Source organism: Cheilinus undulatus, linkage group 24 (assembly GCF_018320785.1).
Source record: "Cheilinus undulatus linkage group 24, ASM1832078v1, whole genome shotgun sequence".
Taxonomy (NCBI): Eukaryota; Metazoa; Chordata; class Actinopteri; order Labriformes; family Labridae; genus Cheilinus; species Cheilinus undulatus.
Window position 1 is genome coordinate 3,336,901 of NC_054888.1, and position 22,112 is coordinate 3,359,012.

General features: G+C 39.5%; 1 protein-coding gene across 6 annotated transcripts in view; it reads right to left on the bottom strand.

Annotated features, from left to right (window-relative positions):
- raph1b (Ras association (RalGDS/AF-6) and pleckstrin homology domains 1b) overlaps positions 1-22,112 on the bottom strand; it is a 91,107-nt gene that overhangs the window by 15,624 nt on the left and 53,371 nt on the right. For 4 of the 6 annotated variants that reach the window (XM_041781773.1, XM_041781769.1, XM_041781770.1 and 1 more), the window contains 6 exons: positions 15,996-16,115; positions 15,685-15,790; positions 15,402-15,587; positions 12,379-12,803; positions 9,717-9,803; positions 6,302-6,376 (listed from right to left, as the gene is read on the bottom strand). In XM_041781773.1, the coding sequence (XP_041637707.1) occupies positions 6,302-6,376; positions 9,717-9,803; positions 12,379-12,803; positions 15,402-15,587; positions 15,685-15,790; positions 15,996-16,115 (999 nt within the window). The remainder of the gene's footprint in view (positions 1-6,301; positions 6,377-9,716; positions 9,804-12,378; positions 12,804-15,401; positions 15,588-15,684; positions 15,791-15,995; positions 16,116-22,112) is intronic. The other 2 variants (XM_041781774.1, XM_041781775.1) reach the window with 2 other exon arrangements.

Sequence of the window (22,112 nt, forward strand, 5' to 3'; positions counted from 1 at the left end):
CTCCCTCCCCATATATATCTGATGCAGGGGTTTGGGAGCGTGCCCAATCGATGGAGCATAATCCCCACAAAAATCGTAGCCTCTTCTGCAAGACTCGAGAGCCAATCAGGACGAAGAGGGGAAGAACCGTGACCGGCACCAGCCCATGGCTAAACTACAGTGACAAGGACGGAGGGAGGAATTTGGGTGAATGAGAGGCTGACGTGCTGAATATTTGAAGTGCACAGACGGGGTGAAGGGGTATTAAAAGTGCTCCCCAAGCCTCTTATCTCAAAACTCAAGAAAGAGCCCCCCGCCTTCCTCGCCGTCTTTCCTTGACCCAGACTACCTTTTTACACATGACCGCACATTAATGCTAACACTGTGTTTGGCCAACACATAGTGGCAGGCTTTTAGTCAGCCGAGTGTGAGTGTGAGGAAAGGGGAGGTCACGGGGGGGTTTGTGTGTGATTACAGCCTGAGTCACGCTGCAGGTTTTAGCCCCATAATTGTCAGAGTAACCCAGCTCTACACCCCCCATTATTTCCTCTCTGCAGGCCACCTCCTCTCTGCTAACACCACAGCACACTTCTTAGTCCACCTAAGCCCAACGGCAATAATACAACCATAATTCCAAAAAAGTTGGGGCACTGTGTAAAATGTAAATACATTTGACTATCATGAAAATATGAGTCTGCAAATGCAGTGAGGAGATCAGTGCTGGGACAGGAATGTTGTCCCATTCCTGTCTGACGTATTGGTGACAGGTCAGGACAGCAGGCAGGCCAGTGTTGGACTCTTCTTCTGTGAAGCCATGCTGTTGTGACGGATGTGGTGTGTGGTTTAGCATCAAGTCAAGGTCTTCCCTGAAAGACACGTTGTCTGGATGGGAGCATATGTTGCTCTAAGTCAGTGTTACTCAACCCTGCTCAGCAAAGGGACAAATTGTTGAAAAATGTCATTGCAAGAACCACAATCAAAGTGGTGAAAAGTGACTACAGAGGGCAAAAAAAGCTGTAAAAAGGTGGGTAAATGGCATTTAATGGCAAAAGGGCAGCTGAAAAGGGTGAAAAATTGCAAAGAAGCAGCATAAAAGTGGCTGAAACGGATGAAAAAGCAGCAGAAAAGCATTCAAAGTGGCAAAAAATAGGGGGAAAGGGGAAAATTAGGCATACAATGGAGAAAACTGGGAGAAAAGTGGCAAAAATAGGTACAAAGACAAAAAAAATTGAGTTACAGTTGGTCAAAAAGCAACAAAAATTAGTGAAAAGTGACTAAAATGGGCAAAAAAGCTGTAAAAAGGTGGTGAAATGTGGGAAAAGTGGCAATTAATGGCAAAAGGCAGCTGAAATGGATAAAAAATTGCAAAGAGGCAGGGTAAAAGTGGCCAAAACTGATGAAAAAGGGCAAAAATTGGGTAAAAGTGGCAAAAATGGTCAAAAAGAGGCTAAAAGAAGTGTTAAAAATGGGCTAAAAGCAGCAGAAATGGATTCAAAGTAGCAAAAATTGTAAAAAAAAAAAAAAAAAAAAAAAAAAAAAAAGAAATTAAAAAAAGGGAAAAATAAAGGTTTACCATTAAAATCTACTGTGTACATGTGGGGAAACAAACTGGTTAATGTAACTTGTAATGATAGATTTATGAGGTCAAAGTTTAAAAGAATAATATTTCTAATTAAGACATAAAAGAGCCACATGTGTCTCCAGAGCCACACGTTGAGTATCACTGATCTCTCTAGCTGCCCACGCCATAGGCACTAATGCAACCCCATACCATCAAAGATGCAGGCTTTAGAACTGAGCCAGGAGAACAAGCTGGATGCTCCCTCTTCTCTTTAGTCCACAGGACACAGCGTCTGTGGTTTCCTCTGACCACAGAACAGTTTTACACGTTTCCTCAGTCCATGTTAAATCAGCTTTGGTCTAGAGAAGACGGCAGTGTTTCTGGATCCTGTTCACGTATGGCTTCTTCTCTCCATGATCCAGCTTTAACTGTCGTCTGTGGATGGCATGGCCAACTGTGTTGACAGACGATGATTTCTGGAATGTTCCTGAGCCCATGCAGTGATTTCAGTACAGAACTAGGCCTGTTTTTAATGCAGTGGTCCCTGAGGGCCCCTTCAGCCTTGTTCACAGAGATCTCCCCAGATTCATTAACTGTTGATGGTGGGACATTCAAAGTCCTCGCAATTTTGCCTCTCTAAAATGCTCCTTTTATACCAATTCAGGTGACTGACCCGTTGCCAATCTACCTAATGAGTTGTAAAATGCTCTTCATTTTACCCCTTACTTTTCCAGCCAATTTTTTATGAAATGGTAAAATGTCTCAGTTTCAACATCTGATGTGTTGTTTAATTTCTTTTGTGAATAAATTATGGGTTTATGAGATCTGACAATTATTGAACTTTGTTTTTATTTACTTTGCCCCAACTGCGCCCAAACTTTAGAATCGAGGTTGTATAAAAAAATCCTATTTGTACCTTAATTTTTCATTATCATTATCTAAGACCAAATACAAATCTTTACACATCTAAATCTCTTCTTGAATCAATTTAAAAACATTTTCTTTCATTTTGATTTTTCTTCAGCTTCTAAATCTGCAGCTCTAGCCCTCCTCTTGGATAATTAAGTGATTTTTTTCCTTCACATTTACCGTCCAACCTTCAATAATAGACTTTTTCTGGGAGAGCCCAGGCATGGTCCCATGGCCAACAATAGCTCATAACACAATAATGCTGGGCATAACAACATTCAGAGAGATTTGGGCATAAACGGGTTAAAATGCCTCCTCTTCTGCTGAGAAAAATTTGGCCCCCGCTCTCTTTGATGTCTCCCCTCTCCTCGCTTGTTCCCAAACATCATCGAGCATTCTGATTCGCTGAGCGAGGAGGGGAGCGAGAGAGAATCTGTGAGAGGAGTGTAACACTAACACATAAACTCGCCTACAGCCCACGAGCGATCTGCCCTCCACTTCTTTGTGAAAAGCATCCAAACGGTCTCTTTACACTGAGAGCTGGAAACAGAGAGCCTTTTAACGCTGAACTAATCCAACTGTTGTGTAATCCAGAGCTAATAAAGCAGCGCTTCTTGTAGATTTTGGCAGTAAATTTCATGGCCGGCAAGTTTCTTGGCTTTCCTCCCTCATGTTACACTCCAAAAATCAGATAACTGAAACAAATTTGGAAATAAACCTGTGAGTCAGAGCTAAGAAGACTTAAACAGATCCTTTAGTGTATTTTTACCCTTGAATGAGGCTGTCTATCGTTTAAAGGAGACTTTAAAAGCCTTAAATGTAGAATTGGCATGACTTATTGCTCCTCAGTCCTGCAGCATCAGCTCTCTCTGAATCGGAGCTGCAGCACTTTTAAAAGCATGCCGTGTCTTTAAGTGACAGGAGGATTAATCACAATCAGAAGCTAAACTCTGCACATCTGATCTGCATCTGCATCATATGAAACTCCAGAGGCTGCAGCTGATTCATTTGCATGGGAGAACAGCTTCTGGTAACAGTTAAACACCATAAACAAAGTGCTGAGTACGGCTTTGGAGTGACATATGATGCAAACACAGATGTGAAAGTTTGTTTCCCACTCTGAAGGCATTCATGCACTTGATTCTGATGCATATATTAGTAGTCGTCTTAAAGTCCATGTACACGGACGTGATTTAATACAAAATAAAGTTAATGCAGAATAATCTCTAAATGTAATGATTTTAAATATTCCTCATCTATAATGGGAGAACGGGGTTGGTTGTCACATGGGTTGGTTGTCACACTCATTATATCTTACCATGAGAAGGCACTATCTCCTAAAATTTGGTATGGAAATGTCCAGAATTGGGATCTGAGCTCAACTACGTAGTCCTCTCTGGAGTAACAGAGCTTAACTTGAGGTGAGAGAACTTTTTGTGTTTTTCATGTCAAATTGTAAATATCCAGCTCCTCAGTATTTTCCTCTTTTACATAAGAGGTTTATAACAAAACATGTGTAACCCTTAAAAAGTGTGGAGGGAAAGCCATAGTTTAGATTGTTGTTAGCTAGCAAACAGGTTGTTAACTAGCCAACTAGTTGTTAGGGAGTTGTTAGCCTTGATGCTAGCAAGAAATTCCACTTGGGGTTGGTCGTCACGTTCTCTTTGGGGTTGGTTGTCACATTCTCTTTGAGTTTGGTCATCACGTTCTCTTTGGGGTTGGTCGTCACGTTCTCTTTGGGTTTGGTTGTCACGTTCTCTTTGGGGTTGGTTGTCACACAAGCTTAGATGGAGTACACGGATCCTACATTTTCCACTGCTGTGACTCAGATAGTAAATGTGTAGCCTAGCTGAGTCGGCTGTTATTGTGAGGCCTGTTTATTTTGTTCTTTATGTTGCTATCGGCCTACAGGCTGCCCTAAAGGTGTACCAGTTCACGCGCCTTGCTCATTTTGTGTTAAGATGCATCAAGTTATGGATTTGTCAACTTGGCAATGCAATTTCAAATGTAGTTCTGCCTTCTTGCCTTCTTTTTAAGATTTTTCCGATTAAAATAACATTGTGACAAACAACCCCATAGTGTGTGACAACCATCCCATGATTGGGTTGGTTGTCACAATGTGTCAGGGTCTTTAATCATCAATTACCTCTTTGTTACAATTAGTTGGGAAATACAGGGAAACATATTTTGAGCCAACACCTTAAGCTTCATTTAAATCAATGACTATTAAAGGATGTTTTGATGATGAGTGATTTTATAAGAGTAAAAAGTGTTGGTGCGCAGATGGCTTAGTGGTTTAAGGCGCGTACCATGTATGCAGGCAGACTGGGTTTGAATCCGGCCTGTGGCCCTTTACCGCATGTCTCTCCCCACTCTGAATCTATCCACCATCCAAATCCAAATATATCTGAATTAAAAAAAAACAAACAAAAACAAAAACAAAAAAAGTGTGACAACCAACCCCATGACACAAATCAACAGCACCGATTTCAGCATGATGGGAATAAAGACGCAATTCTTTAAAAGCATGAAACTGCTTAAGGTTAACAACTATGATATGTCCTCAGTTAACTTCTCTATTTAATGCTTAATTTTTTTTGTGATGGTCTTTGTGACTGTCTAGACCAGGGGTGTCAAACTCCATCACATCGGGGCCTGATTCTGAACTTAGGTCTAACCTGTGGCCCTAACAGGGTCAATATTTAAACATAAATTGTCAACATTATTTTCACCAGGAATGAATTCTGGGGGTAAAAAACTTGGCACTGATGATGATTCTCAATTAAAGGTGAACATGATAAGTTAAAAACTCAAAATCTGAGACAAAAAGTCAAATTTATAAGTTTTAAAGGTAAAAACATCCCATGTAGAGTCAAAATAATGTTTTTAAAAGGCAAAATATGAGATAGAATACTGAAACCATGAATTTTAATAGTCAAAAACAGAGATAAAATTCAAAATCATGATTTTTAACAGTCAAAATATGAGACAAACATCGAAATCATGAGTTTCAAATATCAAAATATGAAATAAAATTAAAAATCATGAGTTTTTAAGGTAAAAAAAAGTGAGATAAAAGTTAAAGTGAGGAGTTCATAAAGTTCAAAAGAGACCTCATACTGGTGGGCCACTTATAATAAAAATACCACATAATCTGGTGGGCCTGGTATAACTGCACCATGGGCCAGATTCAGCCCCCGGGCCTTGAGTTTGACACCCATGATCTAAAGGTAAGGGTACCTTACATCCTGTTGAGGAAATAACCTGCTTTTATTTTGAAAGAGAAGGAGAGGAAAGCACAAGACTCCTTACTTGTCCACTGAGCCGTCTGTGGTTTTTTACAGTGAAATGAGACATTAAGGAGCATAGATGGACTTATTTTACATCACTCTGAGTCTCCAGCTGCTGCCCTGCTCTATTGTAGGAGGTATTTATGAGGCTCAAATTTTTACAAAGCTAATTTCTGACCTTAATCTCATCGTGATTAGTGCTGCAATGATAATAGCCCTGTTCTAAACACAGAAAAGCAAAGACATTGTACATTAGAGGAGCTGAAAACACAATTCCTTATTACAAACAATCTTTGAAAATGAAGAATGCAAATCAAAAGCAACTTGATGGAGAAAGAGGAGGAATAATAAATGAAAATAAACACCCACTGACAGACAGACACCAGCCAAGAAGCAGGAAATAGAACAATCATTGAATCTACATGCATGACACAGTGTGTGCATAAATACTAATGTATGACATTTGATTTAGTCCTTGTGACGTTATCATGACATGCAAAGCAGCAGAGAAGCACACAAACACAGAGAAGCAGCAAACACAGAGAGTGTATGAGGAGGTCACCTTGGTCAGGAGGTGAGAAGGCTTTCCAGCTATGCTTTTCAGAATGAGCGAGGTTTCTCGGTCCAGATACGAGTGCTTTGTGGGGCGAAGAGAGATAAAAAAGGAGAGCAGGAGGAGAGACAACAGAGAAAAGTCAGTGCCAGATGATTCTTAAGGCTTATTAATCGCAGGTGTTGTGATTTCTTTTGTATAAAGGAGCGTGAGAGCGAGAGAAGATTTAAAATGAAGCATGTGTGGCTGTCATTAGCTGCAGCTGTGGAGAAAGAAGCAACAGAAACGTACCAAGTCAAAGTGAGTGTTTACTGGCTGGATTAAGATTTACTATATACAGCTACTGTCAAGTCATTCACACACTTATGGTTGCAGGTGCATGCTGCACAGCATGGAGCGACGGCTGCACGCTGTCGCTGAATCTGATATGAAAACCAACTCAAATTTAATGATAAAGGTTTAAATCAGGTTACATTTATGACTGATTCTTAGTATGAGCACTGAAAGACAAAACTAGACACAAGTGAAAGTTCAAACATGAAAATTACTCGTGTTTCTGATGGTTGCAGTCATTGTTTGATAATTCTTAATAGATTAAATCATGGAGGAACATTCACGTTTTTGAAGATCTGGGCTCTATTTCTGCATATTTATAAAGGAAAAATGACTGAGAGGTGCAAAGACACGATGGATTTTCTCACATCAGTGGCTTCAGGCAGGAATGGCTGCAACATAATCCTAAGAAAACTCAGAGCTTTGGCTATACAATAGTATAAAAGCACCAGGGAAAAAAAATATCTATTAACAGAAGTAGGTCTGTGTAGCCTTGAACCCTGAGCATGATGCATGCACGCCTCCTTTAAAATGTAACTATCATGGTTCAGACTGTAAGCACACCGTGATTGGTCCTTTGGTTAGCACTGGCTGAGTTAGACAAATGTTTGCAGACGGCAGCAAAACTGGTCAAATAGAGCTGCTGAAGTTGAGAAATATCAGACGTGCATTTCCTCCTGATGTCTGCTGTCTTTTGTCTTTTTGCAGTAACTGCAGTACTACTACTAATGATCAGTATTTATCCCCTCCTACTCCAACATAACACTCTCAGCTCCAGTTTTGGTTGTTATGGTTTTGTGTGCACAAACAAGCAGGAAACTTGGCAGTGTGGCCAGAAATGGGAACGGAATGAAAACTTTACATTTTGTATGTATCCGCAACTGCTACCCCCTAAGCCTGTGGTGATATGAGAAAAACAGACGATTCTGCTATCTTTATTCTGCTGTTAACTCCGAGGTCAAAGTTCAGCTCAGCCACAGAGCAGTGTTACTGAACCAAAGAGCCGAATGGTTGGAAAATACCTTTGAGAGAGCCAAAATCTAAGTGGTGAAAAGTGGCAAAAATGGCTTGAAGTAGCAATTAAAAAAAACTAATGGGGGCAAAAATGGTCAAAAAGCAGCAAAAATGGGTGAAAAGGTGCGAAAATGGGGAGAAAAAATGAATACAGGGTCAGAAAATAGCAAAATGGGTGCAGAGCGACAAAAAATAAGTTATAGGTTGCAAAAATGGTCCAAAGGGGGAATTACATGGCAAAACATTTGTGAAAAGTGAATAAAATGGGAAAAAAGCAGTGAAAAGAGGAAAAAAATGGTGAAAAAGGGGAAAATGGTATAAAAGTGGCAAAAATTTGAAATAAGTGGCAAAAATAAGAGGCAAAAATGGGCAAAAAACAGGAAACAAGTGGTATTCAATGGCAAAAGTAGCTTAAATGGGTAAAAAAGTGGCAAAAAAGATGGCAAAAAGAAGTAGCAAAAATGGGGAAAAAGTAGGAAAAAAGTGGAATTTAATGGCAAAAGGCTTAAATGGGTGAAAAGAGGCAAAAAGTGTGAAAAAGGGCAAAAAGTTTCCTTTTTTAAGGTTTTCTGAGTGAATAGTATTTAAAATTAAGACACAAAAGTGCCACAAATAATCACAAAAGAGCCACAGGTGGCTCCAGAGCCACACGTTGAGTATCACGCTACAGAGCATGCTCAGAACGTCTGGTCTAGTTTGGGGCTGGTTGGGGTGCATACAAGTGGGAGCAAATCAGTCTCCAACCACATTATCTAGGGCAGCATATTGTCTTTTTTCCCATTATTTAGGAAATGCACGCATAAAATTAGTTAATGAAAAAGGTATTTAGATTAATTGATAGTATCAGTGCATGTGTGTTTATGAGTAGCATTGTAGCTAGCAACCTGGCTAACAGTTAACTCATTTAAGAGCCGAAAAATGTTTTAATGTAATATTAGATTCTTATTTTCAAAGTCTTTACCTGTGCTGATTTAAAACCACTTTACCTGCTCAATTTTGCTACTGTTATTGAGACTTTTCCTCAAATTTGCACCCCTATATGCCTTTAATTTTTACAGATAATTGCCATTTTGCACCAATTTCATCACTTTTCTCACCAACTTTTGCCACTTTTAAAACATTCTACTACTTTTTAACCCCCTTTCACCCTCTTTTCAGCCCATTTTTTCTACTTTAAAGCCGCTGTTGTCACATTTAAACCCTTTCCACCACTTTTTCTGCACGTTTTTGCCACTTCTAAACCAATGCCACCTGTTGTTGCCTCTTTTGACCTGATATTGCCACAATTAACCTCTTTCACTGCATTGTATGCCGATTTTTACTGCATTTAACCATTTGTTATGGCCATATTTCACAGTTTAACCCATTTCTGACACTTTTCACCTCCTTTCCTTCTTCTTTTAACCCATTTTTACCACTTAGTTAATCCCATTTCACCACATTTTTCACCACTTTTGAACCCTTTTTTGCCCCTTTTGTCCCCTTTCACCAATTTTTATGCCAGTTTTTTGAGAAAGGATTACACCAAAAGTAGATCTTTGTTAGACTGCAAACAGCTGATTGTCCTGAAACATGCCTGTGTTGATGGCTTACTTCTAATTTGATGTACTATTTTGTGTTTTTGACTTTCAAACTGAGAGAATAAACCACAGACCACCGTTTTACTGTAAAGGTTATATTTAGCTATGAACAGATACCTTCTTTCCTGGATGCCCCCTCTACTACCAAATAAAGGCAGAAACCCCCTAAATAAATCTAAAAAACCGTCTCTTACTCACAGAAATCCTTTCCATAATAGTGTCAGAAGTACAGAATAACACAAGTCGTCGATTAGAGGACAAACTTGTCCTTAAAGATTACATTTCAGCCCTTCCTGCCTGTTTTGTGGCTAACATCTTGACTACTGGAGATAATCTACAACTATGTGAACATTTTGGTGATTTTGTTCCTAAAATATGAAGAAAACAGAGCCCAGTTTCAAAATGCCGACCCCACCTTTAACTTGCAGCCTTGCGTAATAGGAGTGTATGTCAAAAAGCATGCATGCACACATGCACGCTCACACACATGCACTTACAGTGGCCCGATCCACTTCACCCTCTCGTGAGGTGAAGTCAAGCTGCCGCCTGGCCGTCTTACTGTTGGCCCGCCGCAGTGTGACATGCTGGGGTGCAGGCGTGGAGGTGTATGAGGGCAGAGGCCACGGGTTATAGGAAAGGATGCAAACACAGATAACATGGTGACATGCAGGGAGGTGCAGGGGACATGCAAGACACAGTGCAAACACGGAAACGTGACTCTTTACGCCTGTTTTTACACTTTCTGTCTCATGTTAGCGCTGCTTCTGGCCTCTGAACGTATCCTGCAGGATATTTGCTTTTGTTAGAGAGCCAGCAAGCTTTGTGAGTGACAAAGGCAAAAAGAAATAGTAGAAAACATTGTAATCCTCATTTACAGCCTTTTAGATTACAATGTTTACAATCCACAACCAACGGGCTGCATTGTGGATTGACTGTGTTGCTTTCACACACTTAGAGCATGCAGTTTTACTGGAAAACGACATGCTGTGTGGTTAAACATGCAGGATCAGAGCCGGATTGAGGTCAGTTCAAAGGGTTCGTGTGTGAATGGAAGCCGATTTACGCCAGCAAGAAAAAGAAATACATGACCGCTAAGCATGGATGAAGCAAAAGTTAAAGTCTGAAGTCATAATTATGAGTAAAACGTCAAAACTTTGATGTTACAGTTAGAAACATAAGTTAAAAGGTCTAAATTATGGAGGTAAAAAGTCAAAATTTTAGGTTCAAAAGTCAAAACAATGATGAAAGGTAAAAAAAATGTAAAAAGTCAAAATCATTACACAGACAATCAAAATTAAATGTTAAATAGTCGAAAATATAGATAAAAAGTCTTATAATGATTTAGAGTAAAAATAAAATGATAAACAGTGTGAAGTATTACAGATAAAAATCAAATTATTCATTAAATAGCCCAAATTTTATGATAAAAAGTTGGAACTTTGACACAAATGTCATTCTTATGAGTTAAAAGATCAAAATTTTAAGTTTAAAAGTCTAAATTATGAGTTAAAAAAACAAAATTATGTGGTAGAAAGTCAAATTTCTGAGATTAAAAGACAGAATTATCTGTTCAAAAGTCAACATAATGATTAAAGGTTTAAAAAATTGTAATAAAAAGTCAAAATTATTACACAGAAAATCAAAAAGATAGGTTAGACAAAATTATAGATAAAAGTACAAATTATGAGTTCATAGTAGAAAATTTGATTTAAAGTAAAAAAATATGTGATAAAAAGTCAAAAGCATTACAGAGAAAATTAAAATTATGAGTTAAATAGCTCAAATGATGTGATAAAAAAGGCCAAAACTATAACATATACACTTATAACTTTGACATAAACGTCATTCTTATTATCTAAAGACTCAAAATTATGAGATTAAAAGTCAAATTAAGAGTTTGAAAGTCTTAATTATTAAATAAAAATTGAATATATGATAAGTCAAATTATGGGTCAAAAAGTTTCAAACTGTGAGACAAAAAAAATTAAGACAAGAAAAAAAAAAACAAATTCTAAATTAAAAGCCAAAATTATTTAAAACTTAGTCCATAATTAGGAGTAAAAATGACAAATTTCTAAGGTAAACAGTTTAAATTATTCAATAAAAAGGGGAAATCATAAATAATCATAAATAAGAGATTCAGTCATAATTATTGGATGCTGAGCAAACTTATGGAAATAACATTTAAAATAATTAAATAATATCTTAAAATCATGAGATAGAACATTGAGATTATGAGATATTAAGTCATAATAATGAATCAGCTGTCAAATAGTGAGTTTAAATGTCCAAAATGTCAAATTATGCCATGAAAAATCCAAAGAACAGGACAAAGGAGGATAAAAAAATCTAGTGTGAGATAAAATGTCAAAATAATGAAAAACAAAAATCTGCAGTTTAAAATTAGGATATAGAAAGTCAGGATAAGGAGACAGTAAGTCATTATGGTTGAAAAGTCAAAATTATGAGATAAGAAGCTAAATTTTAAGTTTAACAGTCATCATTGAGATTAAATGTTTACACTAACAAAAATCCATAATTATCAAGAAAAAAGGAAAAAATATGAGAAGAAACGTCAAATCTTAAAGTTAAAAGTCAGAATTAAGAGATATATTTCATAAAAATGAGAAGAAAATATCTAGTTATGACATAACTCAAAATTATGTTTCACAATTTTGTCTTTTATGTCATAATTGAAAAAAAAAAGAGTATTTCATAAATGCTTAACTTCATTTATTTATCTTATTTTTACTGGCAGAAATGGGCCACCGCATTTCTGAGCGTCTCTAAATGTGAAAATAAAGAGAAAAGTGCTTGTGTGCTTTAAAATAAATAGTGAAATGACCTGATTCTCTCATTTTACTCACATTCACATGAAATATTCACACAAATATTCACTCACTCTCATCAGCTCATTAAAGCATCGATCTTTGTGGTGCAGCAACAAAAACAGACGTCCAGGAACCCAGGGGACCATAATTTCTTGGTTTTGTTTGCCAAAAACTGAAAACTGTCTAAACTGCTTAAATCTAACTCAGCTGTGAAGTTTTCTGTGTGAACTCTAGAACTTTTAAAAACCATCAGCCTTTAATGAAGCAGATTTATACGGTAGGTTTAAGTGCAGAAACGCCGCCATCCTGGGCGTGCAGCTGCTCGTACCTCTGTGCTCGTCTGGTTCTGTCCCTGCGTGCCCGGGCCGCTCTGACTCTCCCCCTCTCCGGCCGGCATCGCTTTATCGATGTCCAGCGAGTCCATGCTGGACGCTGAGGCACACGCTGAGTTCACGCTGCTGCGCTGGGACGGAGCCTCCTGCTCGCTGACGGCGCCCACCGAGCCCGTCCTCCGATGCTGACCGCCTCCCGACGAACCCGACGAGGGTCTCCTCATTGTGGTGGAGGAGAAGGAAGAGGAGGAGGAAGAGGAGGAGGAAGTTTGGCGTGCAGCTTCGTCCATGCTGAGGGACGCCTTCTCCAGCTGGGAGGTGATGTCATCCAGGGAGATGTTGGAGGCGGCGGGTCGAGTGTTGACGCTGCCACCTCGGACCGTGTTGGCCGGTGACGCACGGGTGCTGCTGCTTGCACTTCCTGTTAGAGAAAAATGATAGAATTTAAATCAGAACATTTAGATTGACCCACCTTTATCTGACCGGGATATTCCTCTATTCAGATCATACCAATCTCTAAAGCATGGGTGTCAAACTCAAGGCCTGGGGGCCAAATCCGGCCCGTGGTGCAGCTACACCAGGCCCACAAGATCTTATCCTGTTCTTATTATAACTGGCTGCCAAAAATACGAGGTCTGCAGATTTCCTCCAGTATAAAAATGTAAACTTAACCTTGATGATATCAAATATCCTGAAGTCAGAAAAATGTGAAAAAAAATAAAGACTAAAAAAAAACTGACAAAAAGAAATGTGGGAAAAGAATGCATTTGTTTTCATTTCATATTTTCAATTTTGCATCGCAAAGTTATGACCTCAGTTGATTATTTGGGCTTTCATTTCATATTTTCAACTTTTACATTTATTATTTTGACTTTTTATCTCATACTTTAACATTTTCAACTTATAATTTTGACTTTATCTAATGATTTTAGCTTTTCAATTTATGATTTTGGCTTTTTATATCATATTTTGACTTTGTAAATTTTTTTTTTTTTTTTTACTTTTTATGTCATATGCTGACAGTTTCAATTTTTAATTTGACTTTTTATGTCATATTTTGACCATTTACAATTTATTGTTTCAACCTTTATCTCATATTTTAACCTTTTCAACTTATAGTTTTGACTTTATCTAATAATCTTAGCTATTTCAATTTATGATTGACTTTTTATCTCATATTTTGACCTTTTCTTATTATTATTTTAACTTTTATCTCATATTCATTTTATCTCACATTCATTGTATATCACAAGGATGCAAGGCATCTGAACAAACTGGTGAAAAAAGCTGGCTCTGTGGTTGGAATCAAGCTGAACTCATTGGAGGATGAGGTGGAGAGATGCACAATGAAGAAGGTGGAGGCCAACCTAAGGAACATGGATCATCCACTTCATATCTCCCTAAATAACCAAAGAAACAACGGTGGTGGATGGCTCCTATCCCTGCGCTGCAGGACAGAAATATTTAGAAAATCTTTCAATCCATCAGCAGTTAGACTGTATAATTCTACCGTAAACAGATGAGACTCCATACGATTGAATTTCCCTGTGGGGATAAATAAAATTATTGTATTGTATTGTATTGTATATTTTGACATTTTAGGTGCACGATTTTAACTTGTAAGTCATATCTTTGCCTTAAAAAATGACTGTGACTTTCTTTTTTATATATTTGCCTTTTAAAAGCATTATTTTAACATCTTATTTTGTGTTTTGACCTTTCAAACTAAAAAGTTTGACTTTTTATTTCAGATTTTATGCCCTTTAACTTATCATTGTGACTTCTTAAATCTCAGAATCATTTTTCACCAGTGCTATTTTTACCCCCATAATTTATTACTGGTGAAAACGTGGTTGACAGTTTGATTTAATGTGGACCCTGTTGGGCCCTCAGGTTAGACCTAATCCAGAATCCGGCCCCTTCTGTGACTGAGTTTGACACTCCTGCTCTACAGCTCGGTGTAGTTTACTGTGAGGGGAGCCAGACTGAAGGATGGAAACAGGTTGGCCACTCAAAGAGCCCAAATCAGACCACACTTACATTTAAGCATCAGTGTTTACTGGAAACTAAAGAACAGATTTATAAGAAGTTTGCTTTAAAGACCCTGTAAAGTTAAAATGAATCTGTATTTAGGTTTGTTGTATGACAGGCCACTGTGTTATGAACCCCAGGTCAAATTAAACATCCCTATGTAAATGAAATTAAGCTTCAAAATCATGAAAAATGAGGCGGTAAAATCTGCTCTAGGATGGTGTGGGCGTGTCTGTTGAGTGAGCTGAAGCCACGCCCATTCAGGAGAAATACGATCTTCTCAGGTTTTAAAAATATTACAATCTGAACGGAGGACAGCTATCACACCATTATCCTGCCTTTTGACCTTTTGTTGACTTCAGAAGAAGAGACAAAGTCTGTTTTCTGTCTCAAATCTCTGTTATGATGCTTTCAATGATCCATAGACCACTGTGGCTGATAGATTTAGCAAATTTACCTCTCAGTGAACAGAAAAACAGCATTTAACTGACTGTTAACTTTCAATAAAGGCAGTGACATCAGCTAACAACAGACTGGACTGAGATGAACTGCTCTGTGATTTTATATTGTAGTGTTAGAGGGGCGGAGTCATTCCCCACTGTGGGCTGTTGACATCATGAGCCCACATATTGGCCCAGCCCACATGAAACCCAGCCAGAAAAGAGGTGAAAAACTTTCTAACAGTCTAAATCCAGACTTCAGTCACATGTAGATCTCAGTGTTTTCACATGTGTACAGCAACCAGATTCCAACATTTCTAGAGTGTAGAGACAAAAATTTTGGATCTCACTTTACAGGGTCTTTAAAGGTCTGTGCCATTCAAATGAAGGCATTACAGTTCAATAAATGAGTGAGAGGGCCTTAAAGATGGTCTTTCTTAGTCCGCTCAAGTCTCCGTGTGCATTTTAAGGCTTTTACAGTATGGTGTTTGCAGATGTGTTTTATTGATGTGAAAATATCAAACATATCATAACAGCTGCAGCTCTACCTCCACTGCTTCCCCCTCCACTGGTGCCTGTGTGCTTGGTGCTGGCACTGCGCCCCCCTGGGCCCCGCTGGCTTTTGTTCTGACCGCGTGAGTTTGGTTTGGAGATGGTGTTCAGCTCCTGTTCGATGGAGCACAGGTCGGCCATGAGGGCGTCCAGGTCCACCGTGTCGCCCTGACTCAACGCCTCTGCAGTAGGGAAACGACAGAAGATTAAAAGGAAAGGTGAAAACTTTCTGATTTATCTGATGTTTGTGATGGATTTCAGGGCTGACTGAAGTCTCACCGTTGATGTTGTACATGGAGAAGCGGTAGGAGAAGTTGGCCATGTTGGTCTCCTGCCTGAGTGGGGGCTTCTGCAGAGCTTTCTGCGGCCTGCCATCATCCAGACTCTGCAGAAAACAGCGATATGCATGTATGCAAAAACACTTTAACATTACAGTTGCATGAACAGGATCCTAACAACACTCATTCAATCCTGCAGAAACACAATAGTGAGTGGCTGTGGTTGCTAGGATACAGTAAAAGGAGACAGGATTAGCAGTGTAAAGGTTGCTATGCAGACAGCCCCTCTCTCTTCTTTTCTGTGTGTTTAACCTGTGTGAGTTTGTCCAGCTCGCCCAGCCAGGCTCCAAACATCTTATCCAGGTCCTGGTCCTCCTTATCGCTGTCCTCCTCGGCCCCATGGTCCAGCTCATCGTCTGAAACCTGCTCCATCTTCAAACACAGAGAGAGAAAACAGAGAAGGATTCGACGTCAGATGAGTCCACACATGTGTACAAACTCACTATCAGATCACACCCACACAGCAGGGAGAGGAAAAAAACCACCTAGCTCATGCCAACCGCACTGCCTGTTACCATGACAACCACTCATGGACCCCTAGCGGGCGCCCTATGCCGTGAATCGCTAGTGTGCTCTGTAGTGTCTCCTTTGCTCCGCTGACACACCCAGCGTTAAAAAAAGCAGACCTATCTGTTTCAGGAGGACTAAATTGACTCACTGATCACCTTTGGGATCAATAAAGCTGCAGCTAATCTCTACACAAGTGGAGGAAATGTCAGTCAAACCACTCCAAACGACGCTAGAAGGTGCTGCTGTGGGCTAAATGGGGCAGCGGGGGTAAAAACACACACATACAGAGCAGGCAGGGAGATGGAGAGCAGCTGTGATGTCAAAGGTGATGATAGAGCGCCCTCTAGTGGAGGCAGAGGAGAGAGGTGGAGCTGCAACATGCAGATGTGAGACTGGTGAATCTCACGCTTTAAGATCATGTCTGTTAATGTGAGCAGGGCCAGTTCTAGGAATCAGAGACCCCAGACAAAGAGCAGTATGAAGCCCTCCCCCCAAATAATACCCAACAGTTCTCAGTCCGCTAAATCTGAATATTTTAACACAACTTAAAGAAGAAAAATATGCTCACTAGTGGTGCAACATCCATTCTTCTGTGACAAATCAGGTGATTTAATGTACTGTATGCACTTAAAGCTGACATTAATCACAGGGGTTCACCAGTCAGAGCTTTATGAGAGAGTGGCAAAGAGAAAGCCACTGTTGGAGAAAACTCAGATTCAATCTGGACTAGAGTTCACCAACAGGCATGTGGGAGACTCCATGGTCAAGAGGAAGAAAGTTCTTTGGTCTGATGAGACCAGAATGGAGACGCCAAACACTGACATCACCACAAACACACCATCCCCACTGTGGAGCATGGTGGTGGCAGCATCATGCTGTGGGGATGCTTCTCAGCAGCCGGCCCTTGTAAAGGTAGAGGGTAAAAAGAATCCTGAAGGACCATCTTATCCAGTCTGACAGAGAACCACAGCTTGGGGGAAGATTTATTTTCCAGTAAGACAATGAGCCGAAGCATACTGAGAGTATTTTTTTTTTTTTTTTTTTACTTTACTTTGTAGAAATCTGTTTCCACTTTGACTTTAAAGAGGGATTTTTGTGATATTTTTTGTCTAAAAAGCCAAATTTTATTGACCATGATTGATTTATAAAATAAAAAAATAAAAGGGTAAATCAGTGATACCCAACACGTGGCTCTGGGGCCACATGTGGCTCTTTATAGATGATTTGTGGCTCTTTTATGTCTTCATTTGAAATATTATTCTTTTAAACTTTGACCTCAGAAATTTATCATTGCAAGTTACATTAACCAGTTTGTCTCCCACACGTATACAATAGGTTTTAATGGTCAACCTTTATATTTTTCCCTTTTTTCCCCATTTTTGCCACTTTGAATTAATGCTGCTTTTAACCCATTTTTAACATTTTTTTTAAGCCACGTTTTGACCATTTTTTTCCCACGTTTTCCCCATTTTTGCCCTGTTTCATCAGTTTCAGCCACTTTCAACCTGCTTCTTTGCAATTTTTTGCCCATGTCAGCTGCCTTTTGCCTTTAAATGCCACTTTCCCTCCATTTTCCCACCTTTTTACAGCGTTTTTGCCCATTTAGTCACTTTTTACTTATTTTTGCTGCTTTTTGACCACCTGTAACTCAATTTTTTTGTAACTTTGTACCCATTTTTGTCACTTTTCACCCAGTTTTCTCCATTGTTTGCCCAATTTGCCCCCCCCCATTTTTTTGCCACTTTGAATCAATTTCTGCCGCTTTTAGCCCATTTTTACCACTTCTTTTTGCCACTTTTCAACCAGTTTTAGCAACTTTTATCCCACTTTTGCCCTGTTTCATTACTTTCAGCCACCTTTATCCTGCTTCTTTGCAATTTTTTTGCCAATTTCAGCTGGCTTTTGGCATTAAACGCCACTTTTCTCCCATTTTCCCACCTATTTACAGCTTTTTTGCCCACTTTAGTCAGTTTTCACTCAGTTTTGCTGCGTTTTAGACCACCTGTAACTCAATTTTTTGTGACTTTTCACCCATTTTTGCCACTTTTCACCATTTCTCCACTGTATGCATAATTTGCCCCTTTCCCCTTTACCACTTTGAATCCATTTCTGCCGCTTTTAGCCCATTTACCACTTCTTTTAGCCACGTTTTGACCATTTTTTTCCACTTTTGCCCTGTTTCATCAGTTTTAGCCACCTTTATCCTGCTTCTTTGCAATTTTTCGTCCATTTCAGCTGCCCTTTTGCCACCTTCCCCACCTTTTGCACAGATTTTTTTGCCCATTTTAGTCACTTTTCACCACTTAGATTGTGGCTCTTGCGATGGCATTTTTCAGCAGTTTGGCTCTGTGGTTGAGCAGGGTTGAGTCACACTGGGGTAAACCATCTGGGGGGCAGGGGGGTGAATACTTGCCTACTTTGCCTGTTAAAACCACCCTCAGTCAAGTGATGATGTCCCTAAAAGCACTGGATTCAGGAGAAAGAAAAGCTTTATTCTTAAACCTAAATCAAACTCTAGAAAATATCAAACCCTTTGACAACATTTCTGGGTCAGCTGGGACCTTGGTTAGGTAATATGAAATTATGAAAACACAGTGAAAGCCAGAGTACACAGAGAAGGAATGTTGTCTAATCAGCAGAATGTCTGAGTTCAAGGAAAAGGCCTCTATAATAACTGCTGAGATGCATAGCACACAATAAGGCTTTCTTAATGTAAATGGAGCAAATATTCATTGAAAAATAAATCTTACTGCATCATCTCCCCCCCTAAATGTCTTGGTACAGTCCTGTTCCCCCCTAAAGCCTCCTGAAATGGCTTATTCCAGAGTAATCCCATTGATGTTTTCACATGGTGTCATTCCTTCCCGCTAACCACGCTGCATGGTGTCAGTCACCGCTGCGGACAGTAGATTAACCCCTCCTACAGCCCCCGTTTCTTCTGATCCTGTCAAATCTGCATGTGTGACTTCCCTATGTGTGTTTTTTAGCCCTTTGTTGCTGCACGGCGTACTTGAGAGCACTCTACCGTCCCGCTTTATTGTTTGAAGGTGATAAAAGCAGGTTATAAAACAGTCAGTAGGTGAAAAGGCAATAAAAGAGACGGCGATTGGCAAAGCAAACAGGAATATGATAGCAGCGCCGTAGAGAATCGGTCAGCTGAAGACAAACATACACAGCTGAGGGGCGCTTGTTTCACATCGCATTCCAGATGGAGCACACGCTCTGCTCCTTTAAGTCACCAAACACACCCCCTAACCCCATCACAGCATTTTCCTCCTGTTTGTGCGTGTTTATGACGGATGGTTTCCTGTTTTACACTCCTATCAAACAGAAGAGGAGCATCACGGAGCTGTGATCCTGTCAGAAAACATGGTATGCAAACCCAAACAGCTCCACATGTGTGTATATTTTTGTTTGTGAGATGGGACATACAGCGGCTGTGTGGGAGTCGGAACAGGAAATGGCCAGGATGTGCAGAATTCCTAATTTCCCCCACGGCCTGTTTCTCCTCAGGAAACTCCAGCTGTCCCTCGGTTATTCATGCCACTTACAGGACAGGAGGGGGGAGAGGGGGGGCTGTGGTGGGAGGAGGGAGACCTCTGCAGGGCTGACCCAAGACAGATTTCCATCAGTTTACTCACGTAGAGCCATATAAATGAAAGCAAATGCTTCCCTTTAAGCTCAAACATGGCCCATGGAGCATCACTGGTGCTCTTATGCTCTAATCTGCTGCAGACGCTGCTGCAGGTCGGCAGCGGGATTTCAATGCTAGTTAGGTCCACAGTTTTCACAGATTAAGCCTTAAAAATTAGAAAATAAAGAGTAAAAACGTATAAATTAAAGTCAGGACTGTGAGCAAAGAAATTGATCTTTGTGTTGATTTCATATTTTTTAATTGTGCATCTCATAATTAGGACTTAAACTTATAATATGGACTTTTTATCTCATGTTTTGACCTTAAAGTTTCACAACTTTTAATTTTAAGCCATATTTTGACTTTTAAAACTCATTATTTTGAACTTTATCCCATATTTTGAACCTTTCTGATCCTAAATTTGAATTTTAATCCACTGTTTTGACCTCTGAGACTCACAATTTAAGATTCAAACTCATAATCTGACCTTTAAAACTCAATTTTGAATTTATTCCAAATTTTAGCCTTTTAAAATCATGATTTAGATTTTCATCTTGTATTTTCACCTTAAGAGCCATTTTTTTTAACCTTTTGCTCATGTATTTACCCTTTAAAAACATTATTTCGACTTTTAATTCTGTGTTTTGACCTTTTAAACCAATAAATTTGACTTTTTATGTCAGATTTTGAGCTTTTGAACTTAATTCATTACTGGTAAAAATGAGGCTGATAAGTTTTTGGTTAGACCAGTAATACTCAATACTCCGGAGCCACGTGTGTGTGGGTATTTGTGGCTCTTTGATGTTTTAATTTCAGATATTATTCACCCAGAAAACTTTTAAACAGGGAAACTTTTTTCACATTTTTTTTTGCCACTTTTCATCCATTTAAGTTACCTTTTGCCATTAAATACCACTTTTTTCATACTTTTTTGCCCATTTTTGCCACTTTCACATTTTTTTTCCTTTTTCTGCCTATTTCAGCTACCTCTTGCCATTAATACCACTTGTTTCCTATTTTTTGCCCATTTTTGCCAATGTTGACCGCCTAAGTCCCTTTTCACTCATTTTTGCCACTTTTGGACCATTTTTGCCATCAGTAACTAATTTTTTTGTCACTTCTCACCCATTTTTGCTACTTTCTGACCAATTTTCCAGTTTTCCTCCCCATTTTCACCCCTTTTCATCCATTTTTGTTGCTTTTTGACCATTTTTGCCACCCTTCACCCACTGTTATTGCTACTTCAAGCCATTTTTGCCACTTTCACCACTTAGATTGTGGTACGAAGGTATTTTTCAACAATTTGACTCTTTAGTTGAGCAGGGTTGAGTAACACTGGGTGAGATCTTGACCCTGTCAGGCTCTTGAGTTAGATTAAATCAAGAACCCAGCCCCTGCTGTGATTGAGTTTGACACCCCTAAGAATGTCTCTGACCCTTAAAATACACATACTCTGCACTACGCTCTGGCAATGGTGAGGGACCTCGCCGTGAGCAGCCCATGGTATCATGGGCGAACTGTGAGTTCACCCGGGAAAAGCATGTAAGCAGCGGATTATTTAGCCTCTCTGGAGTTGATTAGTCATGATGTTTTTGCTTCCACCATAGTCGAGTTAATTAGGAAGTTAAAAGGTTCATGTTTTCTAGTTAGGATGTGTGGTTTCATGTAAAATTCTGTGGTTTTGCACCTTTTCCCAGCTGTTTGGATCAATCTGCTCCAAGCAGGCTGACGTTGTTGATAATAGACCTAGGATGGACTAAAGCCTTGCTTAATAAAACACACATTGTGAAAGAAGATATTGATAGGAAAGACATCCTGCGGAAGCAGCAATGGCTGCTATAACCAATCTATTTTTGCACTGGTCTCAAACCTGCCTTACTGGCCCGGCTCTGTTGAAAAGGTTCACTATCCTCGCTGTGAGGTATGACATCATGGCCGTCTGCAGGCGGACAGAGGAAATGGCTAAAATCAAATGAGCCTCCATTGTGTTTGCCGATGCTCTCTGGAGCCGCTTCCATATGTAAATAAGCCTGAAAGAAACCAGCCCAACTGCAGGACACTTTAACAGCTGTGTTTAAACAGAAGCCAGCCCGCGGCTGCCTCACAACGCTTAAACACTTCTGCAGATAGGTAGTGTGCTGGATTATATTCATGCTGTTGGTGCATTTTAAACGGGACTGTGAGAGAGAAACAGAACAAAAGACGAAGCGGCTCTGTGAAAATAG